At 53.5% G+C, this 24,103-nt stretch overlaps 2 protein-coding genes across 3 annotated transcripts in view; one reads left to right on the forward strand and one right to left on the reverse strand.

The window, feature by feature from the left end:
• Positions 1-10,394, reverse strand: part of MATN4 (matrilin 4) — a 23,535-nt gene extending 13,141 nt beyond the window's left edge. For both annotated transcript variants that reach the window (XM_069806590.1, XM_069806591.1), the window contains exon 1: positions 10,268-10,394. The gene's annotated coding sequence lies outside the window, so the exon portion shown is untranslated. The remainder of the gene's footprint in view (positions 1-10,267) is intronic.
• RBPJL (recombination signal binding protein for immunoglobulin kappa J region like) lies at positions 14-23,483 on the forward strand. Its single transcript, XM_069806593.1, has 12 exons — positions 14-2,695; positions 10,236-10,311; positions 16,980-17,105; positions 18,807-18,877; positions 19,143-19,258; positions 20,106-20,280; positions 20,699-20,836; positions 21,389-21,498; positions 21,597-21,737; positions 22,089-22,244; positions 22,483-22,586; positions 23,014-23,483. The coding sequence occupies exons 1-12, from the start codon at positions 2,647-2,649 to the stop codon at positions 23,285-23,287; spliced, it is 1,536 nt and encodes a 511-aa protein (XP_069662694.1). The 5' UTR covers positions 14-2,646; the 3' UTR covers positions 23,288-23,483.
• Positions 23,484-24,103: the final 620 nt, after the last annotated feature.

Genomic DNA, 24,103 nt, shown 5'->3' on the forward strand with positions numbered 1-24,103 from the left:
CTGCGGGGAGAAGATGATGTGCAATTAGCGCTGAGGGTGAGCTGAGCCAAGGGGCCATGCTCGTCTGCAGTGGGTGTCCCCAGGCAGTGCTGAAAACCCTAGGCAGCAGTTTTGACAGATCCATCCCCAAATTTCTCTGAACCCATGTGGGACTTTTCCCATTTGAGGACTGGCAGTCTCAGCACAGCTAAATTTCATTACAGTAGCAACGATCTGCCAAAAGGTCTGATTTTCTGCTCTGGGTGGAGCTGGCCATCCGACAAGCCTTATTTTCACTTGCAAACCAGGCGGATGGGATGTTCAGCCAAATGCTTTTTCACTGGCGGTGCAGCTGCTCTCCACAGCCAGCCGGAGAGTGGGAAAGCTGCACCCAGGGACGCAGACCACCAGCCCTCCTGCCACTCCCTCCGCATGGGAAGAGAAGCCCCAAGATGAAATGCCAGCACAGACAAAACCTGCTCAGAAGTCTCTCAAAGTCACTGGCAAAGACCATTTTTCCAAGAAGCTCCATAAACTGATTCTCTGACTTTTTCCAAACTACCTTTGGAGAGCAAAGAGCAGATGCCTCGGCAGGCACCAGGCGTTAACAGTGCAAGATGGGCTTGCACCCATTCCCCCTGGGCAAGGTGCTGGGTGAAGCACTGCCAGCCTGCTGCTCTCCTCCTCTGCAGGGAGGCATCACCCCAGGGGACCCCATGGCACTGTCACCAGCACTTTGCAGCTCTCCCCATCCTGCTGGCTTTTCTGAGGGATGCTCTGCACCCTGACAGTTTTTTTTTCATGCGTTTGAGGTGGGATAGTTGGGGGAAAGATATTTAGACCGGTTACCCAAAGGCTCAGCTTGTCACTTGTCTCCCTCCATGCCTACCTCTGTGTTGCCTTGCCTTGCCTTTCCCTGCCCTTGCCTGGCTCCTGCAGGGACATGAATTTATTTGGTTTATTTTTATTCCAGCTCTGGTTGGAAACCCAAGGTGCTGGGTGGGGGTGGGAGGAAATGCCACAGTTAATGCGGCTTTCCCCAGGAGACGTGCAGCGCCACAAGGGCACAGATACTGGAAGGGTGCACATGGAAATTCATTTTATCAGTAGTTATCAGCCAATATTTATTTAGCCCCAGGAGGTCTCAGTTGTAATTCATCACCAGGGCTGCCATTTAATTGCTCAGTGGTTACGTGCAGCCCTGAACCTCATGTATTTGATAGCAGGGACGCTGATAATAGGTTTCACAGCTGCATCTTAAAATTGTCTCCAGACTCAGTGTTCACACCTGAAAAATGATATTGAAGAACTAGGACAGAAAAGGGCTACAAGAGGAAACTGGGATCCAGAATACCATCTCAAAGTGAGAGACACAGCCTTTTCCCCAAAAGCATGAGCAACCCAGCCAGCCCAGGACGTGGGGGCTCTGCAGCAAGCGTCAGGAGCTACTGCAGAGCCATGAGGTGGAGGGGCCGGTGGGATCACTGTGGGTTGCGGAGATAAGGGGAGGCAGCAGCCCGACAGGCATTTTCTAGGAAGCTGTGGGGCTGAGGCGAGCATCGCTTTGTGGCCAGGAGTGCTCGGGTGCCTGTGTCTCCTCAACAAGAGCACCATGTGCAAGCAGAGGAGCAAACAGCCCCTCCTATCCCAGCTTCGTTTCCCATTTTATTTAGCAGATTCTTTTTCCAGCGATGCTTTTTTTTGGGAGAAAGCACTCACTAACCACAAAATATTTTGGGGACAGCTATGCCACCTATAACACTTCTGCAGCTCTCCACTCTCCAAGCCTCCCTGCAATGGCAGGCTGGCATGCAGCCTGTGTCTCACAGCATCCAAATAGCTTCAAAGCCAGCTCAGAGAGAGGAATGAGCTCTTGGGCCAGGAACCAAGGAGGAGAAAACCAGTTCACGACTGATCTATTTTTAACAGCATCTCAGCTTTGGATGAAGTCTTGGCACTCCCCATGGCTGGAGGAGCTGATGCTGCCTGGACAGGGCACGGCATGGCAGCTCAGCCATACATCCAGCACCAGTCCTGGCAGCAGAGACCCAGGCTGGGACAGCATCCCAGTCCCTGATTCAATACCCAGCCCTGCACAAAAAAAAAAAGCAGGGAAGCAAAGCTGAGAGGACAGATGCCCTCGAGTATCTCTCCCACCATCCCACACTGGGCAACTTCCCTGCTATGCAGTGTCTTCACTCCCTTGGGACTGGCAGCACTGGGGCTGACTTGCAGCCCTGTGCAGGGGTTCCCCCACCCTCAGGGCTCCCACACCCCCCCAAGTCCACTTGCTACCACGCAGGAGCAGGAGGGAGATGGGTGGGAAGCGACCGGCTGGCAGGCAGGTGCTGTGAGGCAAGGCAAACACGGCACCGGCTGCAATGCCACAGACCTTGAGATAACACTGAGCTATAAAGGGAAAAAAGGTCCAGGCGGGGCAAACGCTGCCGGCTGGGCTGGCTCAGCTGAACCCCACAGCAGCCGAGCTGAGAGGGACACTTGGATTATCTCCTGACCTTTCTGACCAACACGAGGGGAAAACCAGCCATTGCTTGTCCCTGCTGAAGGAGATGCCCAGTACATGGCGCAGAGAGTGTGACCAAGGGAAGAGCCACATGTAAGGACAGAAGGGTCGGCAATGACCCCAGCCTCCTCTTGACTCTCCTCATGATCTCGGACAAGGCGGACATGGAAATGAATCCCCAAAGGCAAATAGGTAAGCCAGCATGCTTTCCCCAGGCACCAGCAGTCCTGCCCCTCAGGGCGCTTGCATCCCTCCCCGCTCCGCCACTTGTCCGTCTGCTCTCCCTGCCAAGTGCTGAGTCTCGGGAAAAACAGCCGCTTCAGGTTTCAGCGCGGCCTCCTTGGCAGCTCTCTCCTGGCTACAGGTTAACAGAAATGCTCTGAATATTACCCTTCTGGTTCATCTGCGCAGGTTGGACCTGGGAGCATCCTCCCTTGGGCAAGCCCAAAAGACAGGGCATGGCAGGAAGCAGGGTGAGGCATTCAGCCAGCTCCCTACCCTCCTTGTTGTTACAGGGGTGGGGGCTTTATATATTGAATTGTAGAGGGGATGAAGCAGATGGAGAAAGAAGGGGTGAAAGGCTCAGGAGGTGGCAGTGCATTCACAACCCAGGAAAAGCCCCAGCTGTAGAGTCATGAGGAGGAAAGCAGGATGTGGACCATGGCTATGGAGTCACGAGCCAGGTCTCGGGTACAACCACATGCAAGATTTCATACATATGGGCACATCAGCCTTTAGCTGAGATTTCTGTTTATGGCAAAAGCACACAACTCCAGCCATCTGCCTGGGCTTGGCAGACGTTGGCACGTTGTGGGAGCAGCAGCGGCAGCTCTGCCCTGGCTTCTGACCCCACAAGAAGCCAGGACAAGGGATTGCCATGCATTGCAAGGAGCGGGGAACAGCCGAGAGCCTCTGACCGAGCACGCTGTTGCCCAACACGAGCAAAGCCGGAGGGCTGACCCATGCAGCATGCCGGTGCGCGGGAGGAGGAATGCACAGTGTGCCTGGGCATGCATGGCAGGGGTGCATGGCACTGATGCTGCATGTGCTACCAGCTAATAGCACGTATTTCTGTGCTGGAAGCCTTGGCCAACAGTAGAGCAGCCCTAGACATGATGTTCCTGAGACTCACCTGCCTTGCCTACCTCTCCAGCTACCCTGTTTGTTCTGCAGAGCTTTTCTTTGCAGATACCCAACCAGGCAGTTTTGGCAGGACATTCAACTCCCACATCAGTGTTATTTGATGAAAGTGTCAAAAAACCCCACCCAAATAGGCTCAGGAGCCTGGACACAGACTCCTTGTGCTTAGGACACCAGAGTCCTGCCAGGACAACAGCAGAAAGACAGCAAGAGCTGGCCTCAGGCTAGAGGATGGGGAGACAAATTTTCATGTCCTCAGCAGGACAGCAAGTCATCCTTCAGGTCCATGCCCAAGAAAAGGCTGCCCAAACAGTGCATGTGGGCCCAAGAGAGGATGACCGTGTCTTGCCCCAGGCACAGGGGACAATGAAGCAAACAGAGCTACCTGGAGAGATGCAGACAACTTACATCAATCTGGAGGCACCTCTTGATGTCAGATTTTGCTGTGGAAACTGATGGACCGCTGGCACATTGTTCATATGTTTGCAAGACCCTCAAGCCGTGTGAACAGATGAAGCCCAGGACAGTCCTGGAACTGGACCCACCCTCTCCTGGAGGGTGGCCCAAAGGCTGATTTCTCCCAAGGTGCACAGCTCTCAGTGGTGTGTCTGCTGCCTGTGAGCACTGAATCCACTCTCAGGACCATTTTACAGGCAGTGTTGACCTTGCACTCAATCACAGCTCCAGCATCTCAATGCTCATCCTCCACAGCAGCTGGGTGACAAGTTGCAAATCCCACAAGAGAGGACAGCAATGCAGTTTTCAGAGCAAGGAAGAGTCAGGGAGCACAGGCATGTCAAAACCAGGGAAGTGGCATGAATTTCCAGCCAAAAATGGTTTTTTCCCCCCTTTTTAAGGACTGATGTGCCCTTGGTTTGTCCCAAACACACGTGTGGGAGAACAAGAGCAGACTCTTTCCAGGACATCACAGTACTCTCTGGTTACAACACTATGGCAGCTTTACTGGGCCAAGTGCCACCTGGAAGTACATGTAGTTTGAAAAACAAGGCTGTATTTCTCGAACAGCACATCATGGCTCCAAACCCAACAGGAGTGAATCGGCAGGAGTGCTGTAACAGGAAAACCTTGCTGGATGCAGAAGGGACTTCTCTTTCTCTCCCCTCGCTCCCCCAAAAAGCCAATTCCCTGTTTTATGGGGCCCGCTCCTGCACTCAATAGGATTAGCATATTCACAGGGAGGGCAGGAAGAAGATGGGTTTCTTGTCCAGGTCCATTTGCAGGCTGAGTGACAAACGTCTTTGTCTCACAGCTCATGGACTTAACATCATACAAGTCCCGACAGGCTTATACTATGAGATGACATTTGAAGTCCCCTTGGGAGGGGAATGCTGGGTGTAGCAGCGGACAGAGCAGCCCCTTTTAGATGTTCTCCATGACAGCACGTGGGGTCTTTCTCTGCCACCACTCTATCTCTAAAAGATCTCCCAGTGCTCTGCAACTCAGCTAGGAGGAAAGCCTCTTGTCCAGCCAGCCTCTGCACTAAAACAGGCTGTACCTGGGCTGCTGCAGCAACAGCTGGCAAGAATAAATGCCATATTCACTTGCAAATTAAACATGGCCTTCCGAAGCGCGTGTTAAAGATCTAGCCAAGAGGAAAACATGGTCAGCCAATTCCCCTTGTTCAACCAATCATGTCAAGAGATGTCTCCTATTTCAGGACTGCTGGTGGCGTTTCTCTGTTCCTCTCTGTCCCACTCAAGACCTGAGGCTGCACTTGTCCCCTGAGCTGCATGACAGGCAAACTCAGCCCTGCTCCTAACTGGCATTTTAAGCAAAACTGGAGGGATCTTGGAATACTTTTAGATTTTGATGGAGAGTGATGAATGGGGGAAAGACCCACCTTACTGGCTCTTTAAAAAGCAAATGCTTTTCAGCAAACGGGCCCCTGAAGGACAGCTGAACTGGGCCAAGACACTTCAACTTTGGAGGGAAGGAGGTCTGGGCCATCCAGAAGCTGAGGCAGCGATCCATTGCCCAAGTTCTTGTTCTGGGAGGAAGGTGTTAGAGAGCATTTTTTTCCCCAGAAATATGCATGTTCAACCACAAAGGAAAGAGAAATGGCCCAGAGCAGCTCCTGGTGCAGAGTTTGTCAGCTGAGCTCCTGATGCAGCAGAGCCAGTATCTCTAAGCAATGAGATTGATAGTTAGCAGCAGGACATCTGTCTCCCAAATCTGCTGGGACCAATATCCCCAGTTGACCTCCAGCAAGCTTACATGGCACAGACAACCACAGAGAATGCCTGCTATTTCAGCCCCACAATCATAGATTCATTGCCTGACCTCCTTCTCTAAACCTTTATATCATATTTCTCACTCTGGAGACGTGACTCAATGTGTTGGCATAAGGAAACACGCCAGGAGAATATTCTTGTGCCTCTCCACTTTATCCTACCCATCCTGCTATGTGTTTAATTGAAATAGCAGAAAGCAAGGAGTGTTTGGCAGCTGCAGAAAAGCATGCGGAGACTTTTCAGCCCTCCTCAAGACAGAAGAGCAAGCTGGTTGAACTCTTTGTCTAAATACCTTTCACAGGGAGAACCCCAAAGGTAGCATGAGAAACTGTTCCCACCTAACTTCACAGCTGCCACATCCCTCTGACAGCAGGATGAGAGGAAAACTGCTGTTCCAGGACGGGGATGCCATCAGCCCGTACAAGAAGCACCAGCAAAGAACTTCCACCAGCGTCGCAGTGGCTGGTAGCCTCACTCCTGCTCACACTGAAGAGCAGGTGCCTTGGCGACCCTTGTGCCTCAGCATCATCCTGTCATTGTCAGCACACACAGATGCTGCATGGAAACCTCCTGCGAGGCCTCCCTACGGACTCAAAGCAGCATTTGAGGCCATGGCTGAGGACCACTTGACTTCAACCTCACCCCTGTGTGGGATTACCCCTTTCTGGTCAACTCGTGAGCAACTAGTTGAAATCATCTAATTCTGTTGCACTTACCAAGTTCTCACCAAATGTGCCTACAAGGTCTTTGCTTCCAGGGGAAATGAGGGAACAGCCTGAGGTTGCTTCACTGAGGCTTTCAGGCCTCATGAGGCTCTCCAAGGAGAGTTCTACATCACGGCATGAGGAACCAGAGACCCAGAGAGTCAAAGCCACTTGCTCAAGCCTGTGGCAGGGCCAGGACCTGGGCTGGCTCTCCCACCTGCATCCCAGTATGAGGGCACGGACCCAGCTGGGGTGAAACTAGGGCACTTCAGACAGACAAGGGAAAGCCCAGACGTGCTTTAGGAAACCTGGGCACAGGGCAGCCACTCTCAGCGCATCATCTGCCTCAACAACTTGACATGAGAGGTTCAGCAGATGACAGGGAGAACGAAATGGAAGAGCAGTAGTGAGATTGCTGCCTGGCATTTGAGCACAGACTGAAATGTTTTGTGTCACACTCATCCTGGCTGGTACTATTAAAGCCAAAGCAAGATGCTGTGAAAAGAGAAAAAGAACGAGGGGGATGTCTAACGTGACACTCTGGGGAAGCCATCCAAGTCCAGCTGCAAGCATAGGAGCTGTGAATACCCAAAGGGTTTTTCCGTCTTTTTCAGCTTGTGGACCCTGCTAATTTTCCAGCCAAGACACAGACTCTTGTGTAGTGGGTTGCCTCTGCTGTCAACAGGTCTGCTCCTACTGATTCCTGCCGAAGACCATGGACTCCTACGGGTCCACAGGCTACAACTCAAAAGACTCCCAAACTTATACATTGGCAATCAACCAGTGAAGCAGCATGACACAGCCCAGACAGGGGAAGGCTGAAGTTTGGAAAGAAACTAAGTTACTGCCACCTCTCTGTAAGGGACCACAGCTGACCCCTACAGATTTCCATGATGGGCACCAGAGAGACCAGGTTGGTGATGGGTTCATGTGTGCAACCAAGGGCTGGCAAGGCGAGAGATTAGAAGTTTGCGGACAGAGACACAAGCAAGGGCAGAAAGTTACTAGGGAAGATGGATCCGGCCTCCAGTAAAAAACACCAGGAAGGACAAGCTGCCTGAGGACCAGAAAACCTTCAGACACAGGATCAGGCACGACAGCCCAGGGGCACCCCACGTGGAAACACTGCCATAGATGTGCACCAGTCTCTGGAGTCTCCTGAGCATACGCCTATCCCCTCCCCTGCTTTAACAGACCTGTTTTCAAACTCTGTATATTTAGCCAGGATAGGAGAGGGAACCAAAGTCTTTTAAGTGCTAAAAATGTTACTTGATACCTAAAGGTACATCTGTGCTGCAAGTACCTACAAAGGGGTGACTCTTGCTAGCCTGCAGCACGTAACAGAAAGCACCGAGTCCAGGTCCCCGTGCCCACCTGCTCAACGGAGCCCTTACGGCAGCTGCATGAGCTCCCTTCCAGCCAATGGAGCCCAAGTGATCAGTTTGCTACTGTTTGGGCCCAAAGTGGAGAAAACATGATTACTGAGAGGTAATGACAAGTGGCGGGAGCCGCTCAGCCTCCTGGCATGGCTGGAGGAGATGCGTGTGACATCTGGCACAAGAAGGACTGACTGGTTCTGGGGGAATAGCTGATTTTTATAAGTTTGTTTATAAGCACCACTCAATCTTTTTTTTTTTTGGTGTGTTTCTTTCTAGGTCCCATTTATTCACTCACAGTAGGGCTTGTCTGTAATTTACATGTGCGTGTAGATACAAACACTACTTATCTCCCCCGCCATGTTTCAGCCCTATTCATCAAGCATTTATAAATGGCATTTTATGAGGGCTGAGTTTTTAACAAGGCAGGCACACTGCTCCAAAAGCGAACAAAGGGGCCCCTATTGGAAACTTTAAAGATGTTTAAACAAAGGCCTCTCTTGAAAACCTTTAACCCCTAATGCCAACCTCAAGGGAAATGCTATGTTATGAGCAATCGGAGCACAAACATCTTCTGTGACCACAGATTGCCTACAACAGGCTGCCTTGTTGGCTACGTCTTTTCTGTTCACTACCATTGCCAACAAGGGCAGCTTCCAAGCCCATCTTGTACTAATCACATAAAATTTCTTTAATTCTTCAAGAAAAAAGAAAGTTAAAACTTCCACAAAAATCAACAACAGCTTTTTCCAGTTGGATGCAGCAATACCCTGCCTGCTTCAATGGAAAGTGTCATTTTACTACAAACACCAAGATCTCCTGCATGCTTTCCAGACAGGAATTTGTATTTCGGATGAGGCCAAATTTATCTATATCCTGGTGGCAAAGATCAGGGCAGAGATCCAAGACTAGATTTCCCCCCCCCCCACTCGTTGCTGATACCAAATGCCAATCCAGTGAATCCCTGCAGAGATCACAAGAATCTGCTTGTGAAATGCAGTTTCTACTTGCTACTGAGAACCTGCACGCTCACTGCCCGTGATTAATTGCTCCTGGTTTTCGAAAAAGAAAAAAAAATAATCTCTACTATCAAGAGACACTACAGAGGGTCCCACAGGGAGGACTTCATAGTAACTTTATCAATAATCTGGGCTTGACTGAAGCAAAAATCCTACGGTTTTAAGCAGAAGAACTAAAGTTGTGTGCCTTCTCTGAGTTAGGGCTCTGAACAGGCTCCTCTCTTGGAGCCCTCTTTCCCCCCTCCCAGTCCCACCGCACACACATGGTGGCTTCCTTCGAAGCCAGACAGTCCCATTTCGCTGCTGGCCTCCTCACCGACACCGCTTCCCTCTCTGCAGCCCTGCCTCCCGGATGGATTCGGCAGCTCTCTGCACTACAGCAAAGGCCGTCCTCGCAGAACGAGGGGGAAAACCCCAGCAGAGCACGTACCACCACCACATTGTGTATCTGCTCAGCTCCACTTATCTCAGACGGCTGCATGTTAGCACAAATATGATGAGTGCAGAATAATCTGATTTTCCAAACAAGTTTTCCCACGTAATTGCTTGGAACAAAAGTGCCCAAAGCTAATTTTTCCCTGTGAAATGGTTGGAATTATAAGCCAAAGGTGGGTGATTGCTTGTGCAAACGTATTTATGAGTACGCACAGACCCAATTTTCCAGTCGTGCAGAAACAGTGCATAACAAACTTAGGGCACACTTTCAAGCTTATCTTTTTGCAGGATCTCGATCTCCTGTTGCTCAGTACGCCTTAACCAGGTGTACCAGACCTTATTATTCTCTGCTAAAAGAGATCCCTGATTGTGTAAGCAGGAACCTGCCCAAAAGCTAGGCAAAAGGTGAGCAAGGCAGGCAGACTGCGAACTGTGCCATCCCGGCACTGGAGAAGAGTTTTACGTCCTGTGCACAGACACCGAGACACCGACAGACAGAGCGGGGTACCATGCCCTCTTACGGCCCCACCAAACACCCCCCCCAGCCCACCGCTTTTGGGAATAAAACCCACGTCAAAGGCTCTGCTCTTCCCCCCACCCCCCGGCTTTGCTTGCTGCTCTTCATGCCCAGGACCGCTGCTCCCCCTCCCTGCCAGCCCCCCTCCAAGGAAAAGCCCCCCCCGGGGGCTGCCAACCCCCGCGGCAGTGCTCGGCGCTGCGCACAGCCCCGCGGCTCAGCCCCCGCCGGGCCGGGGCCGGGGCCGGGCTCACCCTCACCCCCGCTCCTCTCCTCTCCCTTCCCGCAGGGGCGGCAGTGCCCGCGGAGCCCCTCACTCACCCGTGCCGGCCGCGGAGCCGCTCCCCGCCGCGCTACTGGGTCAGGTACAGCGGGCGCGGAGCGGCGCGGTTCGGGGCGCGGAGCGGGGCGGCGGCGGCGGCGCTGGGAGGCGGCGGGGCCCCGCGCGGCATTTAACGGGGCGGGGGGAGCGGGGGAGGGGGACGGCGGGGCGGGCGCGGCCGCCGCGCCCCGGCCCGGCCCCGGGGCAGCGCTTTGGGGAGGGGGGAAGGAGGGGGGGGGTGTCCAGCCGCCTGCCCCGGTGTGGGGGGTGCCCGCGGGCTCCCACCTCCCCGCCCCGCGTCCGTGCAGGTGCCCACGGGCGAGCGGAGCTGCGCGCAGGTGGAAACGGCGATCGCCAGAGCTGTGCGGCGGCATCGGCATCGAGCCGGGCACAGCCCGGGGTTACTCACAGCCCTTGCCTGCCAGGAGCTCGTCGGGCAGGGAGAAGGTTGTTTTTTTTTTCTTTTTTTTTTCTTTTCTTTCGTCTTCCCCTGCTGTGGGAGTGCACCTGGGAGCCCCATAGACTCGGCAAGTCCTGGAAAAAGGAGAGTCCGAGCTTAATAGCCATTTGAGCTACAGTGCCCTGGGGGAGTTTAGGAAGCTCTGCAGGCAGTGGCTGCAGGGTGGGGAGGTGGGTTTGAACCAGGGAGCTGCCGACCAGAGCTCTGAGAGCTGTAGAGCCTCAGGCTGAGCTTCCAGCAAGAAGGTCAACCGATGTGCTCGACTGTAGTGATGGAGAACATCAGCAGAGTCTTCTGAGACACCCTGCAATAGACCTTCCCAGCCCTCCACCTCTTCTCAGCACTTAGATCTACGTCGCGGTGGTAGGAACCACCTTTAGTGCTTTATAGGACTGTCTTTTACTGCTTTAACAGCACTTTCCTTCCTCTTTGCACTAACGTCAATGCCTACATGAGGAAGAGAGAAAGGAGACTATGGTAAATCACCCACATCATCTGAATTTCTAGCAGACGAGCCAATACTGCATTACCAAACTAAGGCATTTTGAGGGTGTTGGTGCTGCAGGGGCAGGCGCAGGGCAGCTGGGAACATGCCCGGGGTGACCGCTCCGGCTGGGCCCCGGTCCCCCGCAGAGCTCACCGCCGCAGGGTTTTCGTGCTTCCTGTTCTTGGCTGGTGTTTGCCGTTGGTGTGGTCGATAAATCCCCCAAGCCCAGAAAAGGCTGAATTTCACTTGTGTGTGCAGCGAGGAAAATATAGGATTTATAAATACACATGCATATACAAGGGCTTGTGGGTTGGGTTGGTCTGGATTAAAGGAGGTATTGAAAAATGAGGGAAGCCAGAAACTGCAGGCTTCTCATTTCTGTGATTTCTAATGGCTTTTCCTTTTGCATAAACATTGCATTGACTCCATACCCGAGAGCACTGCAGGCATTTTCTCTCCTGCTCTGTACAAAATATAACCCAGGCTTCTAAAATGGATATTTTTTATTAGAACCTTTGGTTTCCCCAAGCTGAGGAAAGAACAATTGACCTCTGTGGCAGCAAGTCCCTAGCGAGCTGCAGGGCAGCCATCTCCTGAGTGAGGCAAACGGCAGCTCTTTTGTGGGGAAAAAGCAGCAAGTTAAACCTCTGCACTTGAATTTAGTGTTACCTGCACTTGAGGACACTGTTACCATGAGTTAAAGTTCTTGTATAAAGAGTTGATTTGAAGACCCAGTTTCTAAACAATAGCTGCCAGGATCGCATTTTGGTCTCCTGAGTCCCAGGACTTTCATTCCCAGGGGACTGAAAAAATTGGATGCCTTCCTCTGCAGACTGAGCTGGTGAACGTCGGTGAACTGGAAAGCAGCAGTGCAGAAGGCAGTTTGCTTCTCCCGGTGCCCGTAAAGTGCTTTTTCTGCTCCTGCGGTTGGCCAAGGGTGGACACACAGGGTGTTGTGGGAATTCCCGGCCTGATCTGCCCTTGCAGAGCCGAAGGTGGTGTGGAGACCAGGATACGTCCCACACCATGAGCATGGCGGTCTCAGCAGAGATGTGCGACCCGGCGGCAGGGGAAGGCTGAGCTGAAAAGGCCCCTTGGTTGGGTTCTCCCCTGTTCGTGACACAGGCAGGAGCCGTGCCTGCGGCAGGGCGGTCACCCAGGGCGGCAGCCCGAGCGGGAAGGCAGGATGCGCTGAGCTGCAGTGCTCTGTCGTGGGAGGTCGCTGGGGATGCACAGCCGTGCCCGACGCACTGGGACCAAGGAAGGAGAAGATGCGTTTCCCAGCTGGAGGCAGGACAAAGCGCTGAGTGATGCCCCCCACGCTCGCCGCTGGGAAGGCGAGGGCTAAGTTTCAGCTGTGGTGTTAAACATCAGCTCTCCTAAAATCAGTGATGTGACTGCAGGGTCTGACCCTACCAAAGCCTCTCAGCACCTGCCTGGGTTCGCTGCTTGCCCACATAAAACAGCCCTGCACCAGACAGTCCAGCCGTGTGTCTCCTATGAAAAGCACACAGGGCACTCCTCATTTTCTGCTTCATTTCCTATGGAAGAGGGCACAGCAACATGGCCAGGGCTTGCAAATAGCCACGGGTGCCCTGGGTCTCTCCCACCTCCAACACCAGGGCAGAGCCACCCCAGAGATGCACCTCAAAGCACGCTCGCAGCCTCTCCGGAGGCACATCCTGACCTAAAGCCGGGGAAAAGCCTTGGTGGTAAGCGATGCCAGGCTGAGCAGGGAAGGGGAAAGGCTTACAAAAATCAGTGTAGGAGAAAGGTGGTGGCTCCCCCCTTGCTCCCCCCCCTGCTTCCACATAATGCCTAACTGTGTGCGAGAGCACTCAAGTCCCAGCTGAGACCTCAGGCTCTGAAAAGGAGGCTTTTAGCATGAGTTCTAAGAGCCTGGCCCGTGCGGTGCTGCTAACGTGACACTGAACTAACACTGCACTACAATCAAAGCATTTTAATAATTTAATATAATAAATGTCAGAAGGAGTGAATAATTCCCTGTAACCCTGAGGAGGCTGTAGGTGCCAGAAGGAGCCAAGTGGGTATATTGAGCTGCTTTAGCAATAGCCCTTTGACTCTGTGAAGGTAAATTTAAACCAGATGATGGATGCTGGGTGGTCGCCTCCGTGGGCAGAATGGTGAGCACTGTTCAGAAGTGCGTCACTGAAACAATTTAGCCCCAAAATTTGGAAGGCAATGGCTGCAGAGAATGGACAAAGAAAAGAAAAACAAGTTTCTGGGTAGTCGTTCTTCCAGCTAGACATCAAATCTGAAGAACTACAGTCTGTTTACCTGCCGTTGGCATGCACGTTCCCACTTTAAGCAGTAAATAGCATGTGGATAATTATTCCAGAAGGCTCTTTAATAAACTCTAGGCAGTAACCCACGTGCCTCTGGTATTACGTGCGGATGGCAGGGAGCAGTGATACCTGCACAAGCCTGGCCCTGCCCCGAGCTGGTGCCGCAGGAGGCTCTACAGAGCCGGCGTTGCTGCTGGCTATGCTGTCAGCACACGTCTTAATCCACAGGTTTTGGCAGTTTGCTCCTGAACACTCCCTGCCGCTGCCTGGCTTCGGTACCAGACTGTTCCTTACTCTGCCGATGGGTTAATGGGAAAGGCTCCCTCCAGCAGCTCCCAGCCCAGCAGTTCCATGGGGAGCGGTGCTTCCCAGGCAGACCCCATGGTATATGGATGGGCGCTGGTGAGTGTGTCGGTGCTGGTGCGTGACACTAACAGGGATGGAGCATATGTCTCTGCAGCTGAGACACGAGCAAGGACCCAAAGCTACCCTCCTCATTTTGCACTGAATACTGAATGATAAGACTCACCAGGGAAATATTCTCACACCCAGCCTGGTTCTTCCCAGCTCTGTGCCTGTTGTCTCTGACAAACTGAGGGCAAAATGCTACTGAATGGAGCCAGCAAGGTTTAGTACTCATTTTTCATGATGTTGCATTAGTGTAAAAGAATATCCAGTGTCAGGCCAATGGACAGCCTTTTCCTCGATCAGTTTCCACACTTATCCTGATCACAATCAGTAGTTCTGTAAAAAAAAAAACCCAAAACTTTTGCAGAGAGATTCCCAAATGGTGCTTTTAGGTGAAGGGGAAAATAACAAAGGCAGATCAAAGCTGAAATCAGTATTGCTTGGCAGCTGAGGAGTCAGACAGCTGCAGATTGCCGTTATGGAAAAAGATTAAATAACTTTCTTATGGGATCTCTTTGGCTGTGCAGAGATATAAACCATTCAGGAGAGAGAAAGGCTGGAGTGAAGCTTTTCAGCAAGACTAAATACCCCTCCCTGGAGTGAGCACTGGTGGGATACTGGTTGATAAAGCTCAACTTCAGCATGCTGGAGCTGGACTCTCCCAGCCCGGCAAGGGTCAGAGGGAACAGATCCAGCCTGGGCACGGGAGCTGTTAAGGGCAATCTGAGGGTCTATCTAGCAAAGGAGCTCCTTCTGCCTTGCCTTGAGTGTGGGCTGGGGCGAGCCGTGGCTGAGCCCAGAGCCGTGTGCTGGCAGCAGCACTGGGGCTGCCACGGGGAGAGGAGCTCGGCTGCGGTGTGTGCTCTGCAGTCAGGAATGGGCTTGCCGTGGCCATAAAACATTCATTCCCCAGATACAGAGCGGCAGCTAATGCTGTGGGTGACACTGGCACCAGCCGTAAATCTGATTTTGGCAGGGCTCTGTTGATTTATGCTTGCTGGTGATCTGGCTAACACATCTAGGATAAAGAATTGAGAACAAAGAGGGCAGGAGACTGTATCGCCCATCTAATAACTGAACAGAGCAGTGGTGGGAGAATCTGTGGAGTGCAAAGCATCAGGTCCCCGTGGGACTACCCAGAGGAGACGCTGGGTAAATATTTGCTTGTATGGGAGATGTGTTTATCTTCCACATACAAACAGGAGAGCATCAACTCCATCCACAGTGTGGGAAAGCTGGAAGTGAAGGGATATACGTTTAAAAGTGAATTGTAACATGGGTCCTAGAAGCTGTAAAGGGCACAGCCTTTTTAAAATGCACATGTTGCACTGGGAAGAACAGAATTGGCAGGTGAACTCTTCTAAAAGGCTGCTTGGGATGACTGCTTGCTGCTTCTCTCCCTGGGAACTTGCTCTGGCCTCTGAGCCCAGCAAGAGCTCACCATGGGGTGAGCCTCACCATAGCCTGCCTTGGGGTGCTTGGCAGGACCAGATTTACCTCTCTTCACACATCTGATCATTTATGCCCTCAATTATTCTCCATTTCTAGCCCATTTAAGAGGAATAGGAACTGGTTTTAATGGGGATGCTCCACTGTGTACCTCTTGCAAGATTTTCTGTGGGTGGCTGTGGCCATGGCTGGTGCCCCCCATCCTCACTGCTTCTCCTCCGAGCAATCCCCTGGCACTGCCCACAGTCCCCGGCCGCTTTCTCCTGGTGACTCAGCATGTGTTTGCAGCTGTGGTTCACAGCCTTCTCTGGCCACTGCTGTTTCTCTCTGTCTCTGATGCAAGGCCATTGCTCTGTGGAGAGATCATGAGTGACCCCCAGCAGCCTTGGGAGGGTCAAGAGCCAGAGCCTGAAGCCAGTTTCCATATGGCTTTCTCTCTCCTGAGGATACTGGATCTAGTTTGGGTCTGATGCTCATGCAGGTGGGTCCAAAAACATCCCCTGACCATGCAGAGCAGAAACACAGAGACGTTGTCCAATTACCAGCAGGCACAAACACCCCTTTGCAGCAAGGCAAGGGAGCTCAGCCCATGGAATAATAGAGCTCAGGCTTAAGTCAAGACCTTTTCATAACCAGCCAGGCTGGGTCCCCTTGGTAGGAGCAATTTCTTGAGTGTGCCCTGGTGCCATATCCCAAACATCGGCAGATGTGCAAAGGAGGGACTTCTGCCCAGGCAGCAGCCCTTCCCTCTCCTCTGGTTTCCTTGTTTCCTCTTATCCAGCCGAAGGTACTCAGGAGGTCTAGGGGCTTTCAGTAGGGCAGGAGCTGGTGTTCTTCAGATGGGTGGTCTCACCTCCCCTGAAAGCAAGTCAGCACCACAGAAGGCCTCCCCAGTAGACACTCCATAACTCTCCCTGCTCTCATCCCCCAGTTCTTGCACACGAGTCCCACGTGGCAGAGCAGGGCACCTCGGGCTTGGACCCACCTCATCTCTCTCTCTAGCCGGTTAACGCCCAACCTACTAAGTTAGCAGAGTTAAATGCCGGGTGCATGGGAACTCCTTCTGGTTAGTAGAGCAGAAAGAATCGGCAAAACCGCCCACTTCTTAGGTCTTGGAGAAGAATGCAGCTATTTTCACCCAACAGCTCTCGCAGAAGCCAACGAGCAGCTTCTCCTTGCGTGACAGCTGCACTCACGGCTCAGCAGCATCGTTTCCCAACTCACCAAAAAACCATACAGCAACAAGCACATCAGGTGGAAAACCAAATTAATAATCAATTAGAGCACTGCCACCATTGCGTGGGACTGGAAGTCTTAGAAATGGGTGTTTCAGAGCTATTAACATAGTGCCCTGTGTGTGTTTGATGGAAAACTGATGAAGCAGTTATTCAGTTATCCAAACTTTATATTTTTCAATGCCAGCCCCAGTCTTAGAGCAACTGAGCTACAGTGCTCCCCGGTGGGAAAGCCTCTCCACCTTCCTCGCCCCATCGGGCTGGACACGGAGGGAGCTCCAGGCTCCTGGCTCAGCATAGAGCTGGTAGGGCAAGGCGAGGAGCCCAGTTCTGGTGTTACAGTGCTGGGGGACTGCTGTCTTGTAGATCCAACCCATACCAAACCAACTCACTTCGAGATGGTGTGCGGAGGTACCTGCAGCTGCCGGCAGACCAGACGGTACTGATACTGCATGCCAAAGTCGCACAGAAGTCATATGGCAACGAAAAAAGGTAGGAGATTGCTCCGGCTTCTCCTATAGCCGCTTCCAAACCCAGCTACCTAAAGCTTGATTTCAGCCTTGCTAGATTTCTCTGATCTCAGCTGGTGAAGCAAATGATTTAACGTATCCTCTCTCCATCCACTCATGACCTCTTTGCATCCAAACCCATTGTTTAGTCTTTGTGAACTGAATAACACAAGAAGGATATTACCCCCCCCCCCCCCCCCCCGCTCCACATCCATCCCAGTTAGACATTCCTAGTGGTTAGGTTCCTCCTGTGAAGTACTGGAGAGCAGAAAGATGAAGTGAAGGAAGGAAAGATACTATTCAAATCTTACCCCCCAAGAAGGAAATTACAACAATGAAGAAGAGGAAAGGTTAGTGTTTTAAGTGCTCTGGAAATCTTGTCTTAAAATCCGAACAGCCACAGCAGGGACTGGGATGTTTCCATCAATGCCCATGGTCTCCAAAAGCTGCTATTTTTGAAAATCCTTCCCGCACTGCAACCTTGAGGTTCTGGCTTGAATCTCCAAAATTGCTGCTCCTGGGCAGTAACGTCAGACTGTGGCACTGTAATATAATTAATCCTCCATTAATCCTTGTGATATAAATAATCCTCTGTTATTATCAAGTGTGGAATAGCTATGAGGCAACGAGCTCCACCTGTAAGGCATAACCCACCCAGACCCCAGCGACCCCAGGAGACAGCTCTAAGCTGGGCTGGCTGTGCCTACAAAGTCCTCATCGCATCCAGTCTCCTGCCAGGGGCTGCTCGTCCACACGTAAAGGTTTTATTTCGGGACTGGGTCTCCCAGCCAGGAGGGAAGGCCCCATATCACTGAGCCTTTGGGACAGCCTCTTTCCTCTGCTCCAGACCCCATGCAAGAGGTGAAAATCAGATGCTGGGTCTGGAGAGGGAGAGAAAACCAGCACGGAGCTCCCAGGTTAAAGTTTAAAGGTGCTGGTGCCATTTTTCTTGATGGTGGGAGTCAGGGGCCTGTGCTGTGGATGACTTGTTTAAATAAACCCATGCCCAGGACTTTAGGGCTCTGAAATATCCAACCCCCCGCACTGGTGTTTTCTCTGCTAGCACTTTACCCAGTATCAATAGAGGATGAATTTGCACCATTCAGACAAGTGCAAAGACAGTGGAAACCCAAATAAAACACAGGAAAATAGGTTTCTAAAACCCTGGCTATAGATTTATTTGCATTGGGCTCTGAATCTGGCTGTGAATGCAAACTCTGTTCCCGACCTGCCGAAACTCCCACATGGCAGGCAGGCAGAGGCGGGGGGCTCGATCCCCCCCTCGGCTCAGGGCAGGGCGGGCGGGCTGAGGCGCCCTGTCCTCCCCTCCTGGGGCCATCCCGGGGCCAGTGGGCTAGCGGCCATCAGCAGCACCCACAGATGTGGCAGCCACCTGGGCTGGGGCTGGACACTGCGGCTGGAGACAGCCGGGGCAGGGCAGAGAGGCTGAGACAGCTGCTTCAGCAGAGCCCGATTCCTCTGGCCAGCCCTGCCCGTGCCCCCCAGCCGGGGGGGTCCCCAGCCCCTCACTGCAGCACCACGTACCTCCCAGGGTGCAGGGTTGCTCCCGGTGCCGGTGAGCCTCAGGCAAAGGTCTGTGCTCTCGGCGCAGCCATCCCATCACCCCCGAGCATCTTTTCTGGATGCTGAAGTGCAGTAAGAAAATGTCCTCTTGCCTCTGCAGGTTTTTCTGCCCCCCACCTTGTGTTTACCTGAGCGGGCCAGGATGGAAGTTAAAACAGGAGCAGATAAAAGGTAAGCATATGGCGGCAGCCCTGGACCTCTCCTCCCTCCCTTTCCATGCCACAGAGAGCTGCCCTCCACTTCTGCAAAGGGGAGAGTGACCCAGATTTTTTTATCTTTGCACCCCCAAACTCTTCTTTCCCCCTTGAGGCTGAGCCCTCTGTGGTGTGGACCTGGGGAGGGCCGGAGCCTGGGGCAACCCACCCTGCCAGGAGGAGCCGAGCCCATGCCTGTGCCTGTGCGGGGGCTGGAGGCTGCTTCTCCCTGTCTCTTCCAGACAGAGACCTCGGAGAGATGGGTTTTCGGGTGTGCGGGTACATGGGGCTGGACAGCATGGGCAGCAGCCTGATGGAGACCCAGAAACTCAGCTTCGAGGAGCAGCCAGACGCAAAGGTAAAGCCTGCTGCTCCCTGGAGCTGCTTATGCAGGGGCTGGCCTGTCCCCCGGTGTCACCCCACACCCTGGAATGTTGCATCATCCCTTTCCTTGGGATGTCGCCATCCTTCCGTCCTAGCCATCGCTCCCCGCTCCTGCTCTGCTGCCCTGTTGTGGCACATGCAGCAGCCTGGGCAGCCAGGCAGGCTCCCTTGCCTTGCAAAGAGCCCCATCTTTCTTCGGCACCATCTTTTCAGGTTGACAGCCTTGTGGCAGGCAAGCTGCCAAAATTTGCACAGCTCCCTCAGCCCCGGTACCTTCTCCCGATGAGCAGCACTGCTGCTTATTGCAAAATGTAAAGCCCAGTCTTTCATTTGCAGATAGACAGCTAAAAAACCCTCAGTCAATACCCAAGTTCAAGAGCTTCAGCAGAGCTCTGGCATCTTTTGATAGTGGGAAAAAAGAAGAAAAAGAATTATCTGGGGTCCCTGAAGAGCACGGGGTCTGAGTTGGGCCAGAAACCTTACAAAAAGACCCTTTGTCTGCAGTGCTTGCGTTGCTGCTATGGCACGGTGTATCAGCCAGGACGGCGGGGAAACCATAAACCCAGGGTGATTTCTCATGTTATGTGGGATAAATCACATGTGAACATTCATTTCCATGAGGAATTCTCTGCCCCCAGTGTAAATAAAGCCTCTGCTGATCCCCAGCTCTTCATTCCACCTGTAATAACATCTCTGGTTGTTTCCCCCTTTAAATGAACCCGGGGCTCTTTGAAAGGGCACTATTATGTCCTTGCGGGGTGGTGAGGAAGGCTGGTGGGGCTGGGCTGGAGCTGCTGGCAGCCTCTCTCTGGCCTTGGCAGGGCTTCGGCTGTGCCAAGGCACTGTACATCTCGGACGCAGACAAGCGCAAGCATTTCCGACTGGTCCTGAAGCTCTTCTTCAGCAACGGGCAGGAGATTGGCACCTTCCACAGCAAGCTGATCAAAGTCATCTCCAAGCCCTCTCAGAAGAAGCAGTCACTGAAGAACACGGACCGTGCGTACAGGGATGGCTCTGTGGGGAGGAAAGCGGGTGCAAGCCCAGGGTGGGATGCTCTCTGAATGCTCACGGCTTGGCTCCGAAGTGGTCCAGGCTGGACCCAAAGCCCATGGGCATCCCCAAAAGAGAGGGAATGTATCTGGGCATATCGATGTCTCTTTTCTGAAGGGTTCAGCCACCACAGTGTGTAATGCCCTGATACCAACACGCTGCCCAGTCCCTGGGCTTCACCTTTGAAAAGCCCAGTTGGGCTGGCACTCATATACAGAGAAAGGCAGCTGGAGGGGGTGCTGCTTCCTGCTGGGCTGGTTACAGCAGTAACCCGGACTTGTCCTCCCTTGGCTTGACAAAAGCCATAGATCAAGCCACACGTGGACCTGTCAAGTGCTAACAATACAACCACCTCTCCCAGCAGTCTGCATCTCCTCGGGCTCCAAAGTCTCCCTCTTCAACCGCCTGCGCTCCCAGACCGTCAGCACCCGCTACCTCTCTGTCGAGGGGGGAGCCTTCATCGCCAGCGCCAGGCAGTGGGCAGCCTTCACCCTCCACCTGGGTAAGAAGCTTGTGGGACCACTGACGCTGGCCATGCCCAGGGCTGGCTACCTTCAGCCCTGGCTCTCCCCTCCTGCAAAGCCAGTTTTGGGGGGGCAAAAGGAGTGGGAATTAGCCTGGGGATGTGGGAACCTGACTCAGATCTCACCTCTGCCTGGTGTTCCTGTGGTATCTCTGGAGCCGATGGCAGTTTCCCACTGGCCTTGAGGGTTGGCATCATGCCCTGAGAGCACACAGGCTGCAAACGGGACAGCAAGAACTGTACTGGTCTGGAGGCTCACAAATCCAAACAAGTAACTTGCCTGGAAGAGGCCACAGCCCAACAGCATCTCTGTTGGCAGTGTCCCTGCGAGGTACCACATCCCAGTCCCGTTCTCCCATGCTGGGCTCCCAGGGAGCAGTGGTCTCTCCAAGCAGTGAGCACCTGCAGAGCAGAGAAGGCAGTAAGAAAGCACTGGGAGCACAGCCAGACCTGTGCATAGCAAGGCAGCCCAGGTTAACCTGCTCCCTGGCTGCTCAGGGCGGTGACTTTGCCTCTCTCCTTCCTGGCAAGCCGATGAGCACTGCACCCGGAGCGAGTTCCCCCTGCGGGAAGGGTATATCCGCTACGGCTCCGTGGTCCAGCTGGTCTGCACGGCCACCGGCATCACCCTGCCTCCCCTGGTAAGCCTCCATCCCTGCGGGTGTCAGGCAGAGGGACCTGGCTCCTCTGTGGCTCTGAGCGATGGATGCTGTCCCTGAGATGCTGCTGCTGCCCACAGATCATCCGGAAGGTGACAAAGCAGTATGCCATGCTGGACGTGGACGAGCCCATCTCCCAGCTCCACAAATGCGCCTTCCAGTTCCAGGGCAGCGACCGCATGTACCTGTGTCTCTCCACGGAGAAAGTGATCCAGTTCCAGGTACGGCAGTGTGAGGAGGAGGTGAGGACCCCCGGGGTGCTCCCTGTCCTCTTTCCAAGCTCCTCTGGCTGGGGAACATGTCACCAGGAGTGACATGTTCTTCTTCCACTGAAGGGGGCTAGCATCCAAATTAAGGTCGGAATTGCTACAAAGCCGTCTGCCTGTGGCTTGCCTGCTTCGGTGGGAACATTGTCACTGAGGTCTTTGCAAAGGCACCATGATCCCTGTTTCCCAGTGAGCGAAGTAGTTGCTTGCTGGAACCAAGACACCAGGGGAAGAAGCCAGGTGTCCTGGCCCCAGTCCCCTGCTGCCCCTGCTGCAGTGTTACTGGAGCTGTGACACTCTCCACAGGCATCTCCCTGCCCGAAGGAAGCCAACCGGGAGCTGCTGAACGACGGCTCCTGCTGGACCATCATCGGCACCGAAATGGTGGAGTACACCTTCAGCGAGAGCCTGGCCTGCGTCCGCGAGCCTGTCAGCCCCGTGCCACTCATCACTGCCCTGCAGGTAGGCACAGCACTGGCCGCGGGCCACCCCCTCCTCTCCATCACCTGCCTCCATCATGGCTCCTGCTCCTGAGCCCTTGCACCCACGCTCGGCATCTCCTCGTTTTGGGATGCTGTGGGAATGCCCGGGTCTGGACTGCTGCGGCGGGGACGGGGTGCGCAGGGAGAGCATCCTGTGGGAGAAAGAGTTGGGCTCATTCCACCACGTCACACGCTGCCGTGCACTCTGCCCGTCACAGCTCACGGGTGGCGGGGATGTGGCCATGCTGGAGGTGCAGGGGGAGCATTTCCACGCACACCTCAAGGTCTGGTTCGGAGACGTGGAAGCAGAGACGATGTACAGGTAACACAGCTGAGGGGACCAGGGAGCAGGCAGGGAACAGCAGCTGGGTTTGGGCTGTGCTGGGCAGCTCTGGGAGGGATGTGGCTGCTGACCTTGGGGACGGGGGCACTTGCACTGCCCGTTCTGTGGGACCAAGTATGAGCATTGCAAGGAGAGGCAGGGACGAGTCTGGCTGCTGCCTGCTCTCTGCCCTGGCTGCAGTCTGGGGATAGCAGTGGGTGGGAGACAACAGGGAACTTAGGGGGCTGCAAACAAGCAAGCAGCCCTGGCAGAGAGGAATGAAACACCAGCGAGGAGAGGGGAAACTGGCCAGAGGCTTCACGCTGAGCTCCAGGCTGGAGGAGATGTGCCAGCACTCGCTGCCAGCTGCTTCTGCATGGGACCCTCATCTGTTAATGCATGTTTTCCTCTCCTGCCCTGTTCCCAGGAGCCCCAAGTCCCTCGTTTGTGTCGTCCCTGATGTCTCTGCCTTTGGCAGTGACTGGAGGTGGCTGCGATACCCCATCACAGTCCCACTCCTGCTGATCAGGGACGATGGCCTCATCTACTCCAGCTCGTTCACATTCACCTACACCCCGGAGCAGAGCTCCATCCCAGGGCAGCAGGTCCTCTCAGATGTCCCCCAGGACTCAGACAAATTACTTGACAGCATCCATCAGGAGTTCACCAGGACCAACTTCCACCTCTTCATGCAGAGCTAGCAAGCTGGGTGGGCAGAGGCTTGGCCTCACCCCTGGCCCCAGGGTTCCCCATCCAGGGCTCAAGGTGGCCCTGCCAAAGGGTCCTCCCCGCACATTGAATGCCCGCCACGTTACTGTGATTTGCTGACTTGTCTGTTCTTCACGGCAGCGTCTCACCCTGCTGAGATCTCACATGAAAGCATCAATAAATCAGGCTTGAAGGACTTCTTTACTGATTCAATTGCTTCTTTACTAACGTTCACGATTTACCTCCTGTGCTGGCACAGAGAATCACAGCTCTCTTCATGTCCTCAGTCCATATATTCAAAGGCCAGGAGGGACAGGGATGATGCATGAACATGACCTTAAGTACTATTGATCTATACCAGGAATCCCTGCATTGCTTCTGTGCTTTTCCGTAATGAGGAGCTGATTTCCAGCAGCCAAATACCCAGCACCAGATGTTTTGGTTTTTTACTGGAGGCCCAAATGGGGTTATTTCAAAAGGAAAAGGAAAAAAGAGAGAAAAAAACTTCAGTGCAAAACCCAGCCCTTTCCTAGCTGGTGTGGCTCTGCCGAGCTCCATTGTTTTACACATTTATACACACAGAAATTGCAGTGCTTGGCATCAGCAGGAAACTGCTGATCTAAATATGCCATAAAAAGAAGCCAGGTTTCTTGGAGCTGGACCCGAGCGTTACGCAGAGTGGGTATTACAGCTTTATTTAGTCTTCAGCTCTCCATAGCATCAAAAGGCCCATGGTGTACCTGGAAACCTGCTGGTTTGGCAGTCCTGAGCTGGGTTTTGAAACAACGCAACTGCCAAACCTATGGAGG

The sequence above is a fragment of the Haliaeetus albicilla genome, chromosome 2 (assembly GCF_947461875.1).
Source record: "Haliaeetus albicilla chromosome 2, bHalAlb1.1, whole genome shotgun sequence".
Classification (NCBI taxonomy): domain Eukaryota; kingdom Metazoa; phylum Chordata; class Aves; order Accipitriformes; family Accipitridae; genus Haliaeetus; species Haliaeetus albicilla.

What these genes read in the sequence shown, in the direction of transcription:
- RBPJL (XM_069806593.1), top strand. Translation starts at nt 2,647, where the DNA reads ATGATCTCGGACAAGGCGGACATGGAAATGAATCCCCAAAGGCAAATA. An exon ending in CCGCCGCGCTACTGGGTCAG is followed by an intron (nt 10,312 to 16,979) that starts GTACAGCGGGCG and finishes GCTGTCTTGTAG; the next exon opens with ATCCAACCCATACCAAACCA. An exon ending in AGAAAGTGATCCAGTTCCAG is followed by an intron (nt 21,738 to 22,088) that starts GTACGGCAGTGT and finishes CACTCTCCACAG; the next exon opens with GCATCTCCCTGCCCGAAGGA.